Source organism: Ruditapes philippinarum, unplaced genomic scaffold (assembly GCF_026571515.1).
Source record: "Ruditapes philippinarum isolate M1 unplaced genomic scaffold, ASM2657151v2 ctg1114_1_1_1_1, whole genome shotgun sequence".
NCBI classification, from domain to species: domain Eukaryota; kingdom Metazoa; phylum Mollusca; class Bivalvia; order Venerida; family Veneridae; genus Ruditapes; species Ruditapes philippinarum.
In genome coordinates this window covers 88685-106004 of record NW_026865748.1, presented here as the reverse complement: position 1 = coordinate 106004, position 17320 = coordinate 88685, and the positions used below count along the sequence as shown (strand labels likewise).

Below are 17320 nucleotides of genomic sequence, written 5' to 3'. Positions count from 1 at the left end.
CCAAAATATTAACCTTGTTCAATGTGTTCAGAGCTTCTTTAGCAGCAAGCAGAGCAGGTTCTGCTTTAGCCAAGTCATCACTACAATCTTTTGCCTTTTTAGATACTTCTTCATTTATCTTTGACACCTTCTTCTCTTCTTCATCAGCAATAGCTTTCTCTTTTGATACTTTTTCAGTTTCTGCACCGACTACTGTAATAAGTTTGTTGGCATCTTCGTTCTTTTGGGCAAGTTCAACCTCTTGGGAGGCAAGCTTGGCTTTCAAATCATCTACCTATTGATGCAAATAAAGGAAACAATTGTACCTCAATAATTCAGTCAATAATACACTAATTTCCTGTGGTTATACTACTCCTAGTAGTTGCAAAATATTTTTGAACTTAAACATTGTACTTTCTCCGCTTTGATAACCAATTGTATCGTTTTAGAGAGTTAATAGAAATATTTGAATGCTTGAACAAAAGTAAATGTTGTGATGCCAATATTTCATTACCTCTTACAGAAATTTTCTAAATCACAAAATGAGGACAAAAGACACTAGAAATGTGATCTTTGACAAAATGAAAAAAAAATTAATGCAGCATTCTAATGCAGAAAACATGATAATCCACTATATCTTATGATATAATTTATTTCATATGGAGGTAATAGGAACAGCCCCTTAAGGCCTAACCATTTTTAACATAAAAAAAAATTGTAGGGACGAATATGTGATAATTAGAAATTTATCATATTCATCTCTTAGTTTAATGAAATAAATTCTATTGTCATTTATTATCGTATTATACCTGTTGTGCAGTGCTCTTCAATTTTTCTAGACCATTCTCAAGACGGATAATCTTTGCCTGTAACTCTGTATTCTTTTTGCTTAGCAGATTCTGGTACAATGCAATTTGTTCCAGGAAACTTTTAGGTGTGGTGTAGTTGTAACGTCTTTCATTAGTGAAGTACTGGTGACTCTTCTCATTGACAGATTTGTGCACATATGCCATGAATTGTGAAATAGAACCACATAACTCAGGCTGAAAGAATATAACAATACATACACTCACACTAAGGGGATATACTTCCACGCTTAATTTTTAAAAACAGACTTGCTTATTGTTAACAGGACACTGTGCAAATAATGTATTTTTTACAGTTTTATCCATTTCATTTGTACAGACTTTAAGCTTCCATTTCATTCATAGAGAAAGATAAACTCTTTATTATTTTTATCCATCAAAAACTGCTTCATTCTAACAAAGAACTTAGAAAAGCACATGGAAATGCCACTTACAGTTAATTCAGTTCCTTCAGACAAAAAGCGTTCAGAGACAGACATCAACGCCTCCTCGGGCCATTCATGGAACCAGTCAATACTAGTACAGTTTGTCAAGGCTGGGAATTTACGGCTACGCACACGCAATGTTGCACCCACAGGTGAGAAACAAAGGACAACCTAAAAAACATAACTTCAATTACAATGACAAATTTTTAACTTTCAAATAGTACAAAATTCATATGTAAGGCTCTAGACTAAGTAATGAAGTCTAATCTAATACTAAAATGATATGTTAAATAATATCAAGACAAATGTAAAGGTTTACATTGTCTAAATAATAAGTATACTACGACTTCTAGATTTTATTTATGCAAAGAACAGCTAACCTTTAGAGTCCTACGGACTTTGTCTATGAAAAAGGACCAGCAATTTTCTCGACTGTCCTCAAGCCCCATTCCTTTCACCTCATTTCGTACACCATTAATAATATTTTCATATTCATCATCTGCAAAGAGGTCAGGAATTTCACCGGAAGCTAACAAATCGTTGATCAACACCAGGAATTTCTCATCTGCCACTTGAGCGTCAGTCATAAGGAAAACAATACCCATGTTCTTCAGACCTGCTTTCAAGTAAAGCGTTGCAAGCTCTGCTTTCAAATCACCTACAGCATAACCTTTCTTTAATGTTATTTGGTATACATCCAAGCTGCTTATAAAAGCTGAAAGTCTTGACAAGCTCTGTTTACCACTGCCACCGACTCCAATAAGCAGTGCGTTACCACGAGGGGATTCCAGAATACGATTGATTCTGCAAATATGTGACATGGCATCTTCAAAGAGCACAAGATTCATTGCAGCATTCAGTTCATTGTAATTGTCCAGAGCTTCTACAAGAATCTTATTCAGCTCCGTCCACCCTTCCACCGGAAGATATTTGGGATCTCCAATACCACTAGCAAAGTGGCAGAATATCACTGGTTGTTTGTACAATACAGCTTCATCAATGTCCTAAAATAAAATATACAGGTTACAATACAAAAAATATACAAATTGATTCCAAAGGTTTATTTACAGATATTTTGATACAATGTAAACTTATCAAAATATACCGAATTTCAAATAGTGTTTCAATAATAACCCAGTCTAACCAGTGAAAACTCAAATTTAAAAGATTGTTATGACAAAAAAAGGAAACAAATAAAGTTATACCTCAAACGATTTCTTGACAATATCTTGTCTCAGCTTATCGAAGGTTTCCATATCAGGAACATCAACAAGCTTGTCACGGTAAACACGATCAGCTTCATGCATCCATAAACGAACAAGATCCACTGGGGTCTTTGCACATTCGGCCATGGCAAACATAACGCCCTGTAAAGAATTGTTTATAGAATTTATATTGTCTAATAAAATGAGTGAAAAATGTCAATGTTTGAATTCTAAGACTTGATTTTCCAACAATTAAAATGACTGAATATAGTGTAAAATTTTATGTATATAATTGATTGTATCTACAGCAAGAAGTACTAAAACACATTAAGAACATGGCATGTATGTTTGCCAAGCTCAATAAGGAGAACAACAAATAAGTATTTCACAGATCTCTGGTACGTTAATCCTCAGACGAGACTTCATTTCCCATTACAACTGATCTTGATCTCGGAAATTAAATCGAATAACAACTGATTCAGAAATTCTGTGGGAATAGTGGTTAGTCACTTGCAGATAAATTAGTAATAGATGCTTAGTTATACAGGAAAACAGATAAGTTGGATCGACAGCCGAGATATGACAAAACTAGAAATGTGTCCATAGGACACTGATTCCCCCACACGCCACTGTTCTGTCAATCTTATGCCTCTAGGTCAAATATTTTTTGGACAACATGTGCCACAAGTTGAAAAATAAAAATCAACAAAGGGCCATAATTCTGTTAAATTTGGTCGCAGCAAAAATTCCTTCCTTTACTACCATCTACACATTAAGGTTGTGAATCTCTGGAAATTTAAGCAAAATCTGCCATCCGGTTTAAGAGGAGTTGCGTTCACAAAATTTCTACATAGTATATAGTGAAAAAATCAACAAAGGGCCATAATTCTGTTAAATTTGGTCGCAGCAAAAATTCCTTCCTTTACTACCATCTAAACATTAAGGTTGTTCATCCCTGTAAGTTTAAGCAAAATCTGCCATCAGGTTTAAGAGGAGTTGCGTTCACAAGATTTCGGGACGGACAGACGGATAAGTGCAACGTTATATGCACCCACATTGTGGGGGCATAAAAATGTGTTAGCATTGGCATAAGAATAGAAAAACAATCAAGAATACCGTATAACTATACCTGGAATATGTTAGACAAATCTCTCAAGTTGAAGACGTAGTGAAATTTGATGGCTGTTGGAAGGAAAGTGGATGTTACTTTGTTGTGTAAAGCCAAAGCACCATTGATCAATGTTGTAGCGTATTTCTGTACATTTCCAGAGAAGCTGTTGATGGCAAGATGCTGTGATAAGATGCTAGTATAGATAGTCTGCAAGGCCTCCTGATTCGGGAAGTTCACGGAGAACACACAGAAATGTCTCTGAAAAATAAAATCATCAGTTTGTGTTGAAAAACAAGCACTCTCTTTAATAGGATTATTGAAAATAATGATGTAATTTTCAACTGTTTAAACTGTTACAAACAAAATCTTTTATTACCCCTACTTAGATTATAAAAAACGTGTACTAGTTAAATACATGTAATCATTTATCAATAAATTCATTCCAGTAAATATTAAGAAATGAAACTCCATGCAGAAACAGTATAGTTAACAATCGAGACAAAAACTTATATTTACCTGAAGACGAGAGTCAATGGTGAAACTACCAGCTGTTGGGTTCATACAAGCAACATACTGAGTGTTATGAATTTCCTTCAGGGTAAGCTTGGCGCGGTCATACCAATGGGAGTGGTCAACATGCTGTCTCATCATGGTGTGGGGTTGCACTGTGAAGTATTTGTCAACTTCTGGCATGTTCAAATCATCAACAAAGTAGATAAGACGACGTGTACCAGGTGGACCGAAATTACGTCCAGCTTTCTTTTCTAGCGGTTTCTCAAGAATACTTTGCAACATGTGTGATGTTGTGTAGAAATTGAATGGTACATTTGCAACCATGTAGTCTTCACCAAGTGAACGCAGTTTGTCATTCATAAGTACAGTTTTACCTGTTCCTGCGTTGCCTACCAACATCACTGGGCGTCGTTTTTCAATCAGCATGTCCAAGAACCATTTAACTCTTGTTGTCTCAGAGGTGTGTACCAATGCTGCCTGTAAGGTTAAATTCAAGATTTATATGTTTCTTAAGAAATTTTCCCGTCACCAAAAGTGTTTTATCAAAATTTAGAAAAAAATCTGCTGCTTATTTTAAAATTGATCATAATTATAAACTCTAAACACTATTTTTTTAACTCAGATGAAAATGTCTTTATGTTGCACAATAATAATAATAATATATCTTTTTCTCACAATTTTTCAATATTTTTTTAAGAAAGCATAATGTGTCCTGGTACTTCGGTAAAAAAATATAAGTTAGGAACTTACTTGGAGAGGAAGATCTGGGTCCAGCTCAAACTTAGACACCATCTTTGTCCATGGCTCAAACTTGTGTGTTTCATTGTCAATGTAGTAATCAAACACTGTACCTTGAGCAGGGAACTTAATTGTCTTGAACTCAGTTATCCACCATTTTGTGAATTCTACTCTGTAGTCAATCAGCTTTGAAAGTAAAGAAATACGTCGGTTAAGTGCAAAAATAAAGTTAAAACATTTTAAAATAGCAATATTGAAAGTCGTTTTCCACAATGAAAAAGTGATATACAAATGTACTAAAAAAATGTAAATATGGCAAGTTATTTTGAGGAAATCATACCTGATCTTGGAATGTGCAGCCACCAAAAGCCCAGACAGATGCAAACACAAAGTAGAGCTCGTATAATTCTTTTGGACAATCTGGCGGCGTGTTTTCTGGTACCAGAAGACACTCGAGAAGATGACACAACATCTGAACGTGACTGATCTCGACAATTGGGGTGATTTTCTTAAATCGATGTTTCATGGTGTCCAGTAAGACTGGTACGTATTTCTCAAACAAGATCAGCAAGTTAGCTCTCTCAGACTGTACTTCACGTGTGTCTATCCAACTCTGTACAAATCTGATAAAACAAATAAAAAAGTAAAATAAAAACACTTCATTAAAGATCCTGTAACACATTTTTATCATGGCTTTATTTCATAAATATGACGCTCAAATTAAGATTTGTCAATCTTGTAAGTTCAAATAAGCATTATCTATAAAGATATTACCCAATTTAACATTTTGCGTAAATAAAGGGAGGTAATTAGAAATTTATTTTCTATAAATTCCAATTCAAATTTTCCAATAAGAAATGAATGCATGTAACTTATTGATTAAATATAATGTGCACAAATATTTGCAGTACACATTTTACATATTCTTGGATGTTTGAAAATTGTTTTATTTGCATAATTATATACATATATAATATTTTGCAAGTGTGTGATACATACAGTAACAATATCAATCACAAAACATACAGGATCTTTAAGCTTTAACAATAATAGAAATGTTCAGTCTATGAAATATGAAAACGACATAAATGCGGACATAATACAATATATAATAGATGTGGCAGCATGGCTAACGTGTCAGACAAGTAATCTTAGTATTGCTAGCGGCACGGGTTAAAAGCCATTTAAGGCAAGCCGTAGAAAATTTACATTTATTGCTTTGTAATAAGTGGTTTCAGGAACGCATTAGAAACTATAACTGTGTCCAAATGACACGGATGCCCCCACTGACAACATATATATGGTATATAGTGAAAAAAATCAACAAAGGGCCATAATCCTGTTAAATTTGGTCGCAGCAAAAATTCCTTCCTGTACTGCCATCAACACATTCAGGTTGTTCATCCACAGAAGTTTAAGCAAAATCTGCCATCCGGTTTAAGAGGAGTTGCGTTCACAAAATTTATATATGGTATATAGTGAAAAAATCAACAAAGGGCCATAATTCTGTTAAATTTGGTCGCAGCAAAAAAGTTCTTCCTTTACAACCATCTACACATTAAGGTTGTTCATCCCTGAAAGTTTAAGCAAAATCTGCCATCCTGTATAAGAGGAGTTGCGTTCACAAAATTTCTACAGTAAATAGTGAAAAAATAACAAAGGGCCATAATTCTGTTAAATTTGGTCCCAGCGAAAATTCCTTCCTTTACTTCCATCTACACATTAAGGTTGTTCATCCCTGGAAGTTTAAGCAAAATCTGCCATCCGGTTTAATAGGAGTTGCGTTCACAAGATTTCGGGACGTGCGGACCGGCGTACGGACTGGCGGACGTACGGACGGACAAGTGCAACGCTATATGCTCCGACTCAGTGGGGGCATAAAAAGTATCTATAAGCTAAATGCTTCTTACACAATCTAACTAGAATAACTTCTGTATCAACATTTATCTAAAAGCGTTATCTTTCATGATCGTTTATGAAATGTAGACTTAATAGAAACAATCAAAAGAAAGATCCTTATAAATAAAAGCAATGATATTCAATGAATGAAAGAAAGACTTACGGGTTCCAGCCAAGATCTGTAGTGTTGATAAAGAGAATACCAGCCCTGGATACGGTAGCTGGGGTAGCAGTTCTCAAGTGACTGATCTCAAACAACAGTCTCATTGAAGGTGTCAGTGGAATTCTCTCATTACTAGCCAATGTAAGGACCTTGTTGTCATCCATGACAGTGTTAAGAGATTCAATCCACATAGGATCTATGTCACCATCAAGGACAATCCACTTGGGGCCGTCAGTTGTCAGATTGGCCAAATCTCTCATGATCACAGAAAACAATCCATCTTTCCATTCACGAGTTGCTGGGTTGATGATTCCAAACAGTTCATTGTTTGTGACAGCTTTGGGGTCAAGATCAATGGCCTGGGGTTTGCGTCCCTGGTTCTTGTAGGTGCGGATTAAAGTATTCCATACCTTACTCTTGCCTGCTCCAGCACTACCGAGCAAGAATACTGAGTGACGTACTTCAAACAACTCTTGTAGTTGTACTACCTGTTACAATATTTGGTAAATTCATCATAAGTATTCTAAAGGAAAGCAAATGCTTGACTATGCTCTATCTCTGATATATTTTTCAAAGAAATTGTTAATGTCAAGGTCATATACTTTAACTGGTTTTACTTTTAATAAATAATGCTCAATCAAAGGCTATAGGACAGCTGTTAAAATTACCACTAAATATCTTGAGAGACTAAGTAACGTATTTATGTCTTTTATTACACTATACCTTGTTCCCTTTTTTTAGTATGTGGTTGTGCAATACAAAGAAAAAATTTTACCTTAAGAATAAAGTTATCCTCTGGCTGGAGTTTCTGATCAAGTGTTGCCTGTCTGATCAGCTTCTCAAAGTCCATGTCACGCTTTCTTGGTACATCTAGAGCCGGGAACAAATCACCAATGAGACCCATAATAATTGGTACGTCATCAGTAACGATCTTGGGAAGATTGAAGTCTCTCAATGCTCTCATAAGTACCTGGTAAAATTAGATAAATATATTAAACACTTGCAATATATGACGTAATTTTCAAAATTTTACAACATGAGGTTTAAGCTGAAAAAATGGAAACTCTAATTAAGGTCAGAATGATAAATGTATGATTTCCTAATTAAAGTGTTGGTAGTTTTCAACGTTGATATCATGGTGAATTATTTCTAACATATATATACATTATACAAGTGAATGTTTGTTTCTACAATTAACTATATCACTACTCAGACTGACACTTAAACTTAAAGAATTTCAAAAGATAATGTTCGGTAATGCTTCGATTTTAAACTTTATGTAAAAAATGTATTTTAATACATTAACGTAGGTTCAACTGACAACAAAATGGAACCAAAAAAGTAATTTTACAACATTTTGACTGACAAATAAAATACTGCACAATGTCACATGCAACATTGCACCATCTTTTAAATGATACAAAACAATGCAATATGTTCAAAAATGGAAACAAAGTTACAATGTTCAATTGTTGAAACAAAAACGGTAACAAAGTAACAATGTTCAATTGTTTAAACTGATAACGGGTCAATAAATAAAAATGCCAGAAATCATAGCATGCAAAACGATTGTAATCTCTTTTACAATTTTTTCTTACAAAATTTAAGTATCCTTGATATGATCAGTTAAAACACCTGAGAAAATAACAAAGCTTTTTTTTCATTTATTTTGTGATTACTGGATGTTTTAGTGCCGTTAACTGAAAGAAACTAAACGGTTTCCAGTCAAGATTTCTGAAATAAGATAAAACTGTGCTTAATTCATGCTACATGTCATGTTGATACAAGGTGTCACCACAAAGTGTCGACCAAATACTGAAAAAACATTTGTACAACATTATGATGAAATGTAAACAACAATAGGTGAGGGTTCTAACGTTCTCCTGATGAAGAAATACAGCAGGATGGATGGAACGTCTGGGTGCAATAGGATCATCAAATTCACTCAAGTGAATCTGAAATATAAACGTTAACGTGTTCACGACAAATGACGAGGAAAGCATCGAAGACCTCTGCGTGAACAAACCTTAGCTGCATGTGGGCAAAGAAATGAAATTTGCACTTCCTGAGGGGCAGATTCATTCTCGTCGTCATGAATGATTTGATTGAACAAATCTAGATCTTGCTAACAGAAAAAATGTACATCACATATCATTATAAACATCATTTTTGTGTGTACAGTGTGCTCATATAGACATAATGGCTGAATTAAAGACAATATAATGACTAAACTTGCAAAGAAAAAATAATTAAATCAATGACATTATTCTATGAAAGGTAAGGTTAGAGAGATATGAAAAAAAACATAGATGTGTTAAAAAAATGTGACATTAAGATTGATGAATGAACCTTTCTTCATCGCAGAAAGATGTTGTCGCAGGATTGAGAAAACACAAAATATTATATATATATGTAAGTTGATATATAGCATTACAAACTATTGTACGCATTTTATATTTGTATAGTACATGACATGGTAAAATTGGATATTCTTTAAGATGCTACAAAAATCAGTAGTAAAAAATGATTCCTTCAAGAATTAACATTTTACAATGTACTTTTTAAAACCAAAATAAATTAAGAAGTTATTATAACATTATTTTTTATTTGCGAGTACCAATATCATAAATAAAAATATCCAATATCATGGAATTCTTACACATAGCAGGGTTTAACATTACAAGCGTTATATCTTGCTTGAAAATAAGACAAGGTATCTATTTAAATGTACTATTTTCTTACTTTTGCAATCTGTTTTATTAAAGACATTGTCATGTACAGTCCATGGTGTGTCAATTTTAGTTAATGTAGTATTGTTTATATATAATGTGTTAAAACACCCAAATAGAAATAATTGCTGTTATTGCATGTAAGGAAACAATTATATTCTATACCTGGTCTTCAGGCCTGTCTGGATCATTTCTTTTCAGGGAACCAGCCACCACCAACACTGATTTGATAGCACGTAGACCCCAATCATAATGGTCCTGTTTAGACAACAGCTCCCTACACAAGCTGTACAGTGTCAAGAACTTTCTGGCTAGCAGTCTGGCATCCAAGAAACCTTCAGCCACCAACATGATTTCAGCAATCAGCTCAAAGTCCGGTACAACCATAGCACAAGGTCTGTTTCAAATGAAAAATTTTACATTATTAATATAAAAAAATCCAGAACATGATCTGTTCAATACATAAAAAAGATCATGATATTGGCGCTTTTACCAAAGCACATGGATAATTTAAATAATAGAAATTTCACATCATTGGTTTAAGATTCACATAACATATGACCTGTTTAAATCATAGAAATGTCAAAATATACATATGAAACAAAGACATAAATTTTAGAAAAATAGAAAAAAGTCTCACGTTTTATCTTACACATACATGATATGAACAAACAAAATTAGACAAAACAAACCTGAAGAGGGCTTTCAGATTTTCTGGCAGTTCTGTACGTCCAGCATATCCTGGATTCATGGTAATGAAAAGACCTACAGTTGCTTTCAACACAATATTTTCTCCAAGGAAGTCAAATCGTTGTTTCTTGTATTTGATGGCGTCTTGGATACATTTCACCTGTACGGCTACCACAGACAACACTTCAACAGCAATACGGTTGAACTCGTCAAAACATCCCCAGGCTCCTGACTGGGCTAAACCTTTGTAGATGTTACCAATGGACTGAAAACAAAGTTCAAGAATTCACATTAACATTAAAAATATGAGAAAGTGAAGTCCAGTAAAACAAATGAAAAAAAAATAAAACGGTATTTTAGTTAACAAAATCTGGTAAAATTGTCTTTTTCTGTCTCAGATTTACCTTCTTAAAACCAAAACATTTTTTCTAACTTGCTACATACTCATATCAATACATCTTTAATGTTGTGTCACTTTCAAAAGAAAAAAATCAAATGGACTGTAATTAAATTAAACTATGAAAAATATTTTTAAAGGGAGACAATTTTCACTGACCTTGTAGTCCATCTGTTCAGAACAGTTGAACACGTATACCATGATACCAAGGGCACGACCCAGATCCTTGGTGGTCTCTGTCTTTCCTGTACCGGCAGGCCCCGCTGGGGCTCCACTCATAATCAAATGGAGGGACTGTGTCAAAGTGATGTAGCATCTACAATAACAACAGAAATAATGTTTTATCATATGCAAACTTACATATTGTTAACTATTTTCAGGAATAAATTATAATCAAGGTTCATAGGTAAAAAAAATTGCAACTCTGATTTATCAAGATAACATGCATTTCCTACAAGACAAATTTGTATTATACGGTTACCTGTCAGTCAATGGGGTGATGACAAGACGTGGCGTATTTCCTAGGTACTCATGGGAATATCTGAACTGAGCATCACAAATGTTAGCGAAACAATCACGTTCATTGTCGTCCCATCTGTGTCGCAGCTGTGACAACCAAGCGAAAGCCTGGGAACTGTCAACCTTTGTGGCGATCAGTTTTCCAATGACGTCTCGAGCGTGTACATCAATAGTACACACTGTCATGATCTTTTGACGATCTCCAGAGGACAACTTGCCGATCAACATGGTAATCAAAGAGTTCAATTGAGTGATCTGTAAATAAAACATTCTGATGCATTAAAATTACTAGTATATCTCTTATTGTATATCAAATTTTACTTTAAGGAAATATTACAGTACATGAAGCACAAAAACTGAGTACCCTATGCTGATTCATATTGTCATTTCAAAATTAAGAAAATCTCCAGATATGATTTTACCTGTTTCTTGTTGTAATCTTTGAGAGCATTTTCGTAACCTTCCTCAAGACGGCTGAAGGCAATGTTGACTTCTGTGGTCCACCAAATCTGTGTACCACACAATGCAACCTGAGCAGGGAAATCAAAAAGCCACTGGTCACGTGGTTTCTCATCATATGACTGTACAGCTTCTGTCATCTGGTATCGGACCGTTGCACAATGGCGTTCCAATAATCTCATCAACCATACTTCAACCTTTAAACATTAGACATATTTACGTAAATTTAATCAACATTAGCACATGGAACATAATCATGCCAAGTAAAACCTTACTGCAAGAAAGAGAAGTGTATTCAATTATATACTGAATCTGTCAAATAAAATAATGGACATTTATAAACATAATTATAACTTTAAACCACGCTCAAATCCCTTAAAGCAAACAATTTCTTACAAGATTGTAAAAATAATTTCGTAGCTTTCAATTTTAAATAGCACAGTGCCATTTTAGAATTTTCCTGCCTGCTTATCAGATTAATAGAATTAAACTAGCTTCAATCAATTAACTTAAAAGAAAAAGCACACTGATATGTGCAGAGATGTGCAGTCTGTGCAACACACTACTGATGACATAGCTAAGACAAAATTGCTATATATCTAAGATGTCATATCCTACATACCTGCCCACCAAGATCACACTCGGCGTCAAGATCAACATATTCCCCGTCCTTACTGAACATTCCAAGTGCCACCTTGGTATCATTACCCTTGTCATCTTGCTTAAACTTCAGTTTAGCCATACTGTCAAATAACTTGGTCAAGTGACGAGCAACCTATAAATAAATACAATATGTATATCTAAACATCACTGAAATTTCTTTTACAATTTTACATCTAATTGTGGGATAGGGAACTATATGGAATATGTAAGTTTTTCTAATTACAGAATCCAAATGCTGTGCTTATATCTGTTGTTTTCAATTATATTGAACTATGAATAAGATAAGACTATAACATGTACCATTAAATTGGGTTAATTAAAAACATCTGATAAAACTTCCTACTGTTCAACACTTACCACACTTGGGTTGTTGCCGTTGGACAGAATGTCCAGCAAATCAGCAGAAGAGACAAAGTAGAAACGTGGAAACGCCAATCTCTTGGTCTCGAGGTATTCTGCCAAAGCCTTCTCGCAAAGGGTCAGCTGACCTTGAAGGGTTTCTAGTCTTTCAAAGAGGTTTGGAATATTTGTGGCTTCAACCACGTTCTTGGTTTTTTCAACTTCTTTCACAAGTTCCTACAATTAATCCATGGAATAAAAGGTATTATCATCTTTCTTGGTCTTTTTTAAATTACTCTAACTAAATCGATTTTTACAGTTACTGCTTCATAATCTTTATCCTCCATATCAAAATCCCATATCAAATCAAAAGCATAAATAAAAAACAGTTTTTATCATTACATCAGGGACGGATAACAAATAAATAATACCTAGCCCCACATTGTCACGTGACATGCAAATCTAAATAAAACCATTTTTGTTCTCAAGCTGTCTAACATTGTAGAATGAAACAAAAACTAACTTTGAAGTCTGTGTCAATGCCATCAAATCGTTTAGAATCTTCTGGCAGTTGGTTTCTGATATCCTCAGAGCCAATAAAGATACTCTCAAGATGGGACCATGTTCTCTGTACTTCCATCCAGATTCCAATAACCTGGTCAGCCGTAGACAACTTCTTCTGCCATGTGGACACTTCTTGCAGGAAGTGGGCAATGTACTTGGAGGTAAGCATGTTTTGAAGTTGTACCTGGTTTGAAAAAAATTATGTTGTAAGCATGCAGTTTTTATACATTGTGTGCACTGTGTGTATGGTCTTTGAACTGTTTTCATATACAAATATTTAACATTTAATTGTCATAGAACATTTTAGCTGAACCTTTGTATTTGCCTCACCATAGAATGTAAATTATAATGACAAAAGCTTAAAAATACGACCATTACAAATACCACTAACATTTGCGATACTTGGGAAAAAAAGTACCTGGTTGTCTTCAAGAGTTTCAATAAGCTCTTCACTTGTCTTCAACATTGTGATCTTTGTACGTGGATGAGGATCATGCTCAAACTCCATCTGAGCCCATGTGACATCAAGTTCCTTCAATACCTTTTCCATGCTCATTTCTTTCACGGCCTTGTCTACAATGTTTCTCACATCATCCTCAAAGTTATGAAGGTTGAGGGACAACAAATCTGCCAATGTTGTGCTCTCGTCCATGACAAAGCGTACCTACAAAAACACAATTTATTTTTTCATTATATTGATACAGACACATTTTCTAGTACAAGATGGATAAAATTTATATCATACTGAATATTTAGACTGTGTCAAAAAGTTGCTTCTATGATATTTACAATTCAATTAAGACTTAATTTTGCCGTGTTGCGCTTTTTTTAGGGATTCTGCTTTCCACTATTTTAAAACTAAGAAATTGTGACTCAAGATTAAACAGTGATGAGATTTTGAATATGTTTGTTTGTTTGTTAGGATAGGCGGGTAGTTTCCTAACCATCGTTCCTGGAGAGTTACACCAGTACTAGACTACATTCATCCGTGCTAAACTAGCAAAGCATCTCCCGGGGATCGAACCCACGCCAGAGAGGTAACTTGATTAGAAGTCATCGACTCTAACCCCTCGACCATGGAGGCCGTAGAATTTGAATAAAAATTAAATTAATTATTTGATAAGAAGGAAGGACTAGGCTTTCATCATAACGTAAAGATCCTAACCAAAGAATATAAATGGTCTTTGCCACCAGTTACAAGCCATACTGTCTTGTCTAAAACAACCTTGATCAAAACACTATCAACAAACGCTTGGCTAAATTAAGAAGCACCTATAGTTGAAAATGAAATTTCCAAAGAACTACAGAAGCTTTTCATAAAATAAGTGATCAGCTGGTAAATATTACCTTGGTAGCAGCCATAAGTTGCTGCCAATGTCTCTCTCTGATAGCTGGATTCTGCAGCTCACTTACGGCACGGAGTGATGTCAGCATGTTCTTCACTACATTCTCTACACCACTGTAAGTGTCCCATGCCCTCATTTCCTTGTCCAGTGCACGGATGTCTTTGGCAAATTTCTTACAATCCATGTCCATCTGTTCCACATTGATTTCCTTCCATGGTGTTGTCTTCCAGTCATCAATACTGCTCCTCACCATTATCACATAATCCCAGAGTGTCTTCAACATCTTGATCTCCTTGCGACATTGCTTCAGCTGCTTGAAGTCTGGCACATTCACTTCAAAGAGTGCAGCAGAGTCTAGAAGAACTCTCATCTCCTTCTCCATACCAGCAATTTCTTCATGGTACTGTAGATAAGAAACATTGATGTTTGCAAAATGTTTAAAAAATTTCATTTCATATAATAATCATATTTCACATTTGTAACTCCAATTTTCAACTGTCAATTGTGATGTATATGTTGACTATAAATTTGGCTAAGGTAAATTTATAGACTATTGTTCTATTCTATTATAAAATCCACTATTAAAACCTCATTATAATTAATTTGCTCTATGAAAAAAGGCAATCAAAAGCAGCAATTCAATCTACAAACCTTGTCAAGGGACTCATATGGTCTTTCACAGTCATATTTGAATGCCGAAATCTGTCGGAACTTTTCTCTGAATTTGTGCTGGTTCACGTCAAATGTTGCACTCTTCCTTCTGATATTGGCCACCTCTGTTGCCTGTAGTGGTGCCACCTGTTGTTTACTGGTAATCGCAATCTTCTTGGTGTTGTTCCATTGTTCGGGCAATTCCTTAGTAAGTAATGTGAAGAAAAAAAATTAATAATTTCAAGACAAATTTAGGTTAAAATTCAATGTTTTGTCCAATATGCACCAACTGTGATGATATTTTAAAACTTAAAGTTTGCTAGTTCCTTCCAATTAACTGAGCTATTCAATCACTTAAACAATTTCTGTTCTAAAATTTCAAAACATTTTTGCAACTTCAGTTAAAATTCATGTTCCACTTTTATTGGGTATATAATAGATCAATAATAATAATTAATATCAGAGCTATACAAATACAACACTGTCAAATATATAAGACATTTTAGAGATGGACGTCAGTGAAATATTTTGCTACATTAAGGCTTCAATAAATTTCTTCATCAATCTAAAAGTATTTCTAGATTATATAATACATACCTGTAGCTGCAGATGAACCTCCTCTGGCATCTCCTGGTCATAGGTTTTCAGTAACTCTATTGTCTGTTTCAGAGGATCAAACATGTCATCAGTGTTTGCCTGTCGGTCCTTCACTGCAATCAAGTGACCCATGCACTCAACTAGTTCCTCGAACTGTCCTTCCTCCACTGGCTTTGTCAAACCCTTATCTGTCACCTTGATGAATTCACCAAGCTCCTTCAAGCTGAAAAAGTCAAAAAGATATTTTTCGGTTAAAGGATGAATTCAAATGTTTATTTTCCATATACAAAGAACATATCCTCCTTATCATAATGGTAAATGACGTACAGCAAAAATAAGTAAGCTCACATTGCCTGGACTGTAAGATAAAGAAACTTAATACACACATATATCACAAGGTCTATGTGTTTACATGTAAAGAAAATTCAAATACTATATGAAGATCACATTGTTTATTAGATACACCAAACTTTATACATCTGTAGGTCACATTGCCTATGAGATATAACAAACTGAAAAGAACTGTCAGTCACATAAAAAAAGAGAGATATATAAAAAAACATTGTATAAATACCTAGCTGGTAATATGTTCAATGAGTGAAAGTAAATTTTATTTTCATAAAGGTCACATGGTAGGCGAGATACAGTGAAAGTTGAGAAAACTGGACGGCTTTCGGGATGTGGGTTTTGTCCGGTTTTCTCAGCGGTCCGGTTTTCTCAATGTCCCCTTTAGAATCCTATGTACCGAGCACTGACTTACAACGGGTGCTGTATATTTACATTTTCATGATCATATGTACGAAATTGTTAAAGAAATGATAAGTTACAAAGTAACATTTTTTATCTATTTTTGTCACTTTATTGCATCTAAATACAATAAAATTTTCATTTAAAACAAAGAGCAGTTACCTCATAACGATACAGTTCTATTATATCCGCACTTGTTTACATTTGGGTACAGGATAATGATTTAACGAACATAGTTTACTTTGTTTATTTTTAATAATGCCCCCCTTCCACTGTAAATATTGTCGATGCCTTATTTAAAGGTTTGGCAAAGTTTCACTGTCTTTCATTAATTCAACTTGGTCAATTATAGAAAGCTATCGTCGAATTCTTTTTGGTGATGGAATAGAACTTGGCGCCGATAAATGCATAGATATTTTGGGAAATGAATATACAAAAGGAACGCAGTATAAAACTACTCATTTTTTATTTATACTGATTTTAACTTAAAAATTCCTGGTACATTTTGGCATTAATATACAAGGGTAACATCTATGCCTTTCAATAACTCAAACTGTGAAAACGGACATAATAAACAAATGAGACAATCAGTGTCCCATTACCGCTCAGTTAGCATTTTAGACAAAACCAATTGACCAGTACACAAGGTTATTCACACCTTCGCCGTCCGGTATTGTCAGGGTTATTATCTATATAATTGACTTCATGGTCCACTATCAA

At 34.4% G+C, this 17320-nt stretch overlaps 1 protein-coding gene across 2 annotated transcripts in view; it reads right to left on the bottom strand.

The window, feature by feature from the left end:
* Positions 1 to 17320, bottom strand: part of LOC132730169 (dynein beta chain, ciliary-like) — a 40785-nt gene that overhangs the window by 6806 nt on the left and 16659 nt on the right. For both annotated transcript variants that reach the window (XM_060716024.1, XM_060716025.1), the window contains 23 exons: positions 15854 to 16076; positions 15257 to 15460; positions 14607 to 15008; positions 13678 to 13923; positions 13219 to 13443; positions 12714 to 12932; positions 12316 to 12468; positions 11657 to 11890; positions 11197 to 11489; positions 10875 to 11031; positions 10321 to 10583; positions 9794 to 10025; positions 7675 to 7869; positions 6900 to 7387; positions 5178 to 5460; positions 4850 to 5023; positions 4103 to 4576; positions 3605 to 3844; positions 2476 to 2637; positions 1651 to 2274; positions 1280 to 1441; positions 789 to 1022; positions 14 to 274 (listed from right to left, as the gene is read on the bottom strand). In XM_060716024.1, the coding sequence (XP_060572007.1) occupies positions 14 to 274; positions 789 to 1022; positions 1280 to 1441; positions 1651 to 2274; positions 2476 to 2637; positions 3605 to 3844; positions 4103 to 4576; positions 4850 to 5023; positions 5178 to 5460; positions 6900 to 7387; positions 7675 to 7869; positions 9794 to 10025; positions 10321 to 10583; positions 10875 to 11031; positions 11197 to 11489; positions 11657 to 11890; positions 12316 to 12468; positions 12714 to 12932; positions 13219 to 13443; positions 13678 to 13923; positions 14607 to 15008; positions 15257 to 15460; positions 15854 to 16076 (6148 nt within the window). The remainder of the gene's footprint in view (positions 1 to 13; positions 275 to 788; positions 1023 to 1279; positions 1442 to 1650; positions 2275 to 2475; positions 2638 to 3604; positions 3845 to 4102; positions 4577 to 4849; positions 5024 to 5177; positions 5461 to 6899; positions 7388 to 7674; positions 7870 to 9793; positions 10026 to 10320; positions 10584 to 10874; positions 11032 to 11196; positions 11490 to 11656; positions 11891 to 12315; positions 12469 to 12713; positions 12933 to 13218; positions 13444 to 13677; positions 13924 to 14606; positions 15009 to 15256; positions 15461 to 15853; positions 16077 to 17320) is intronic.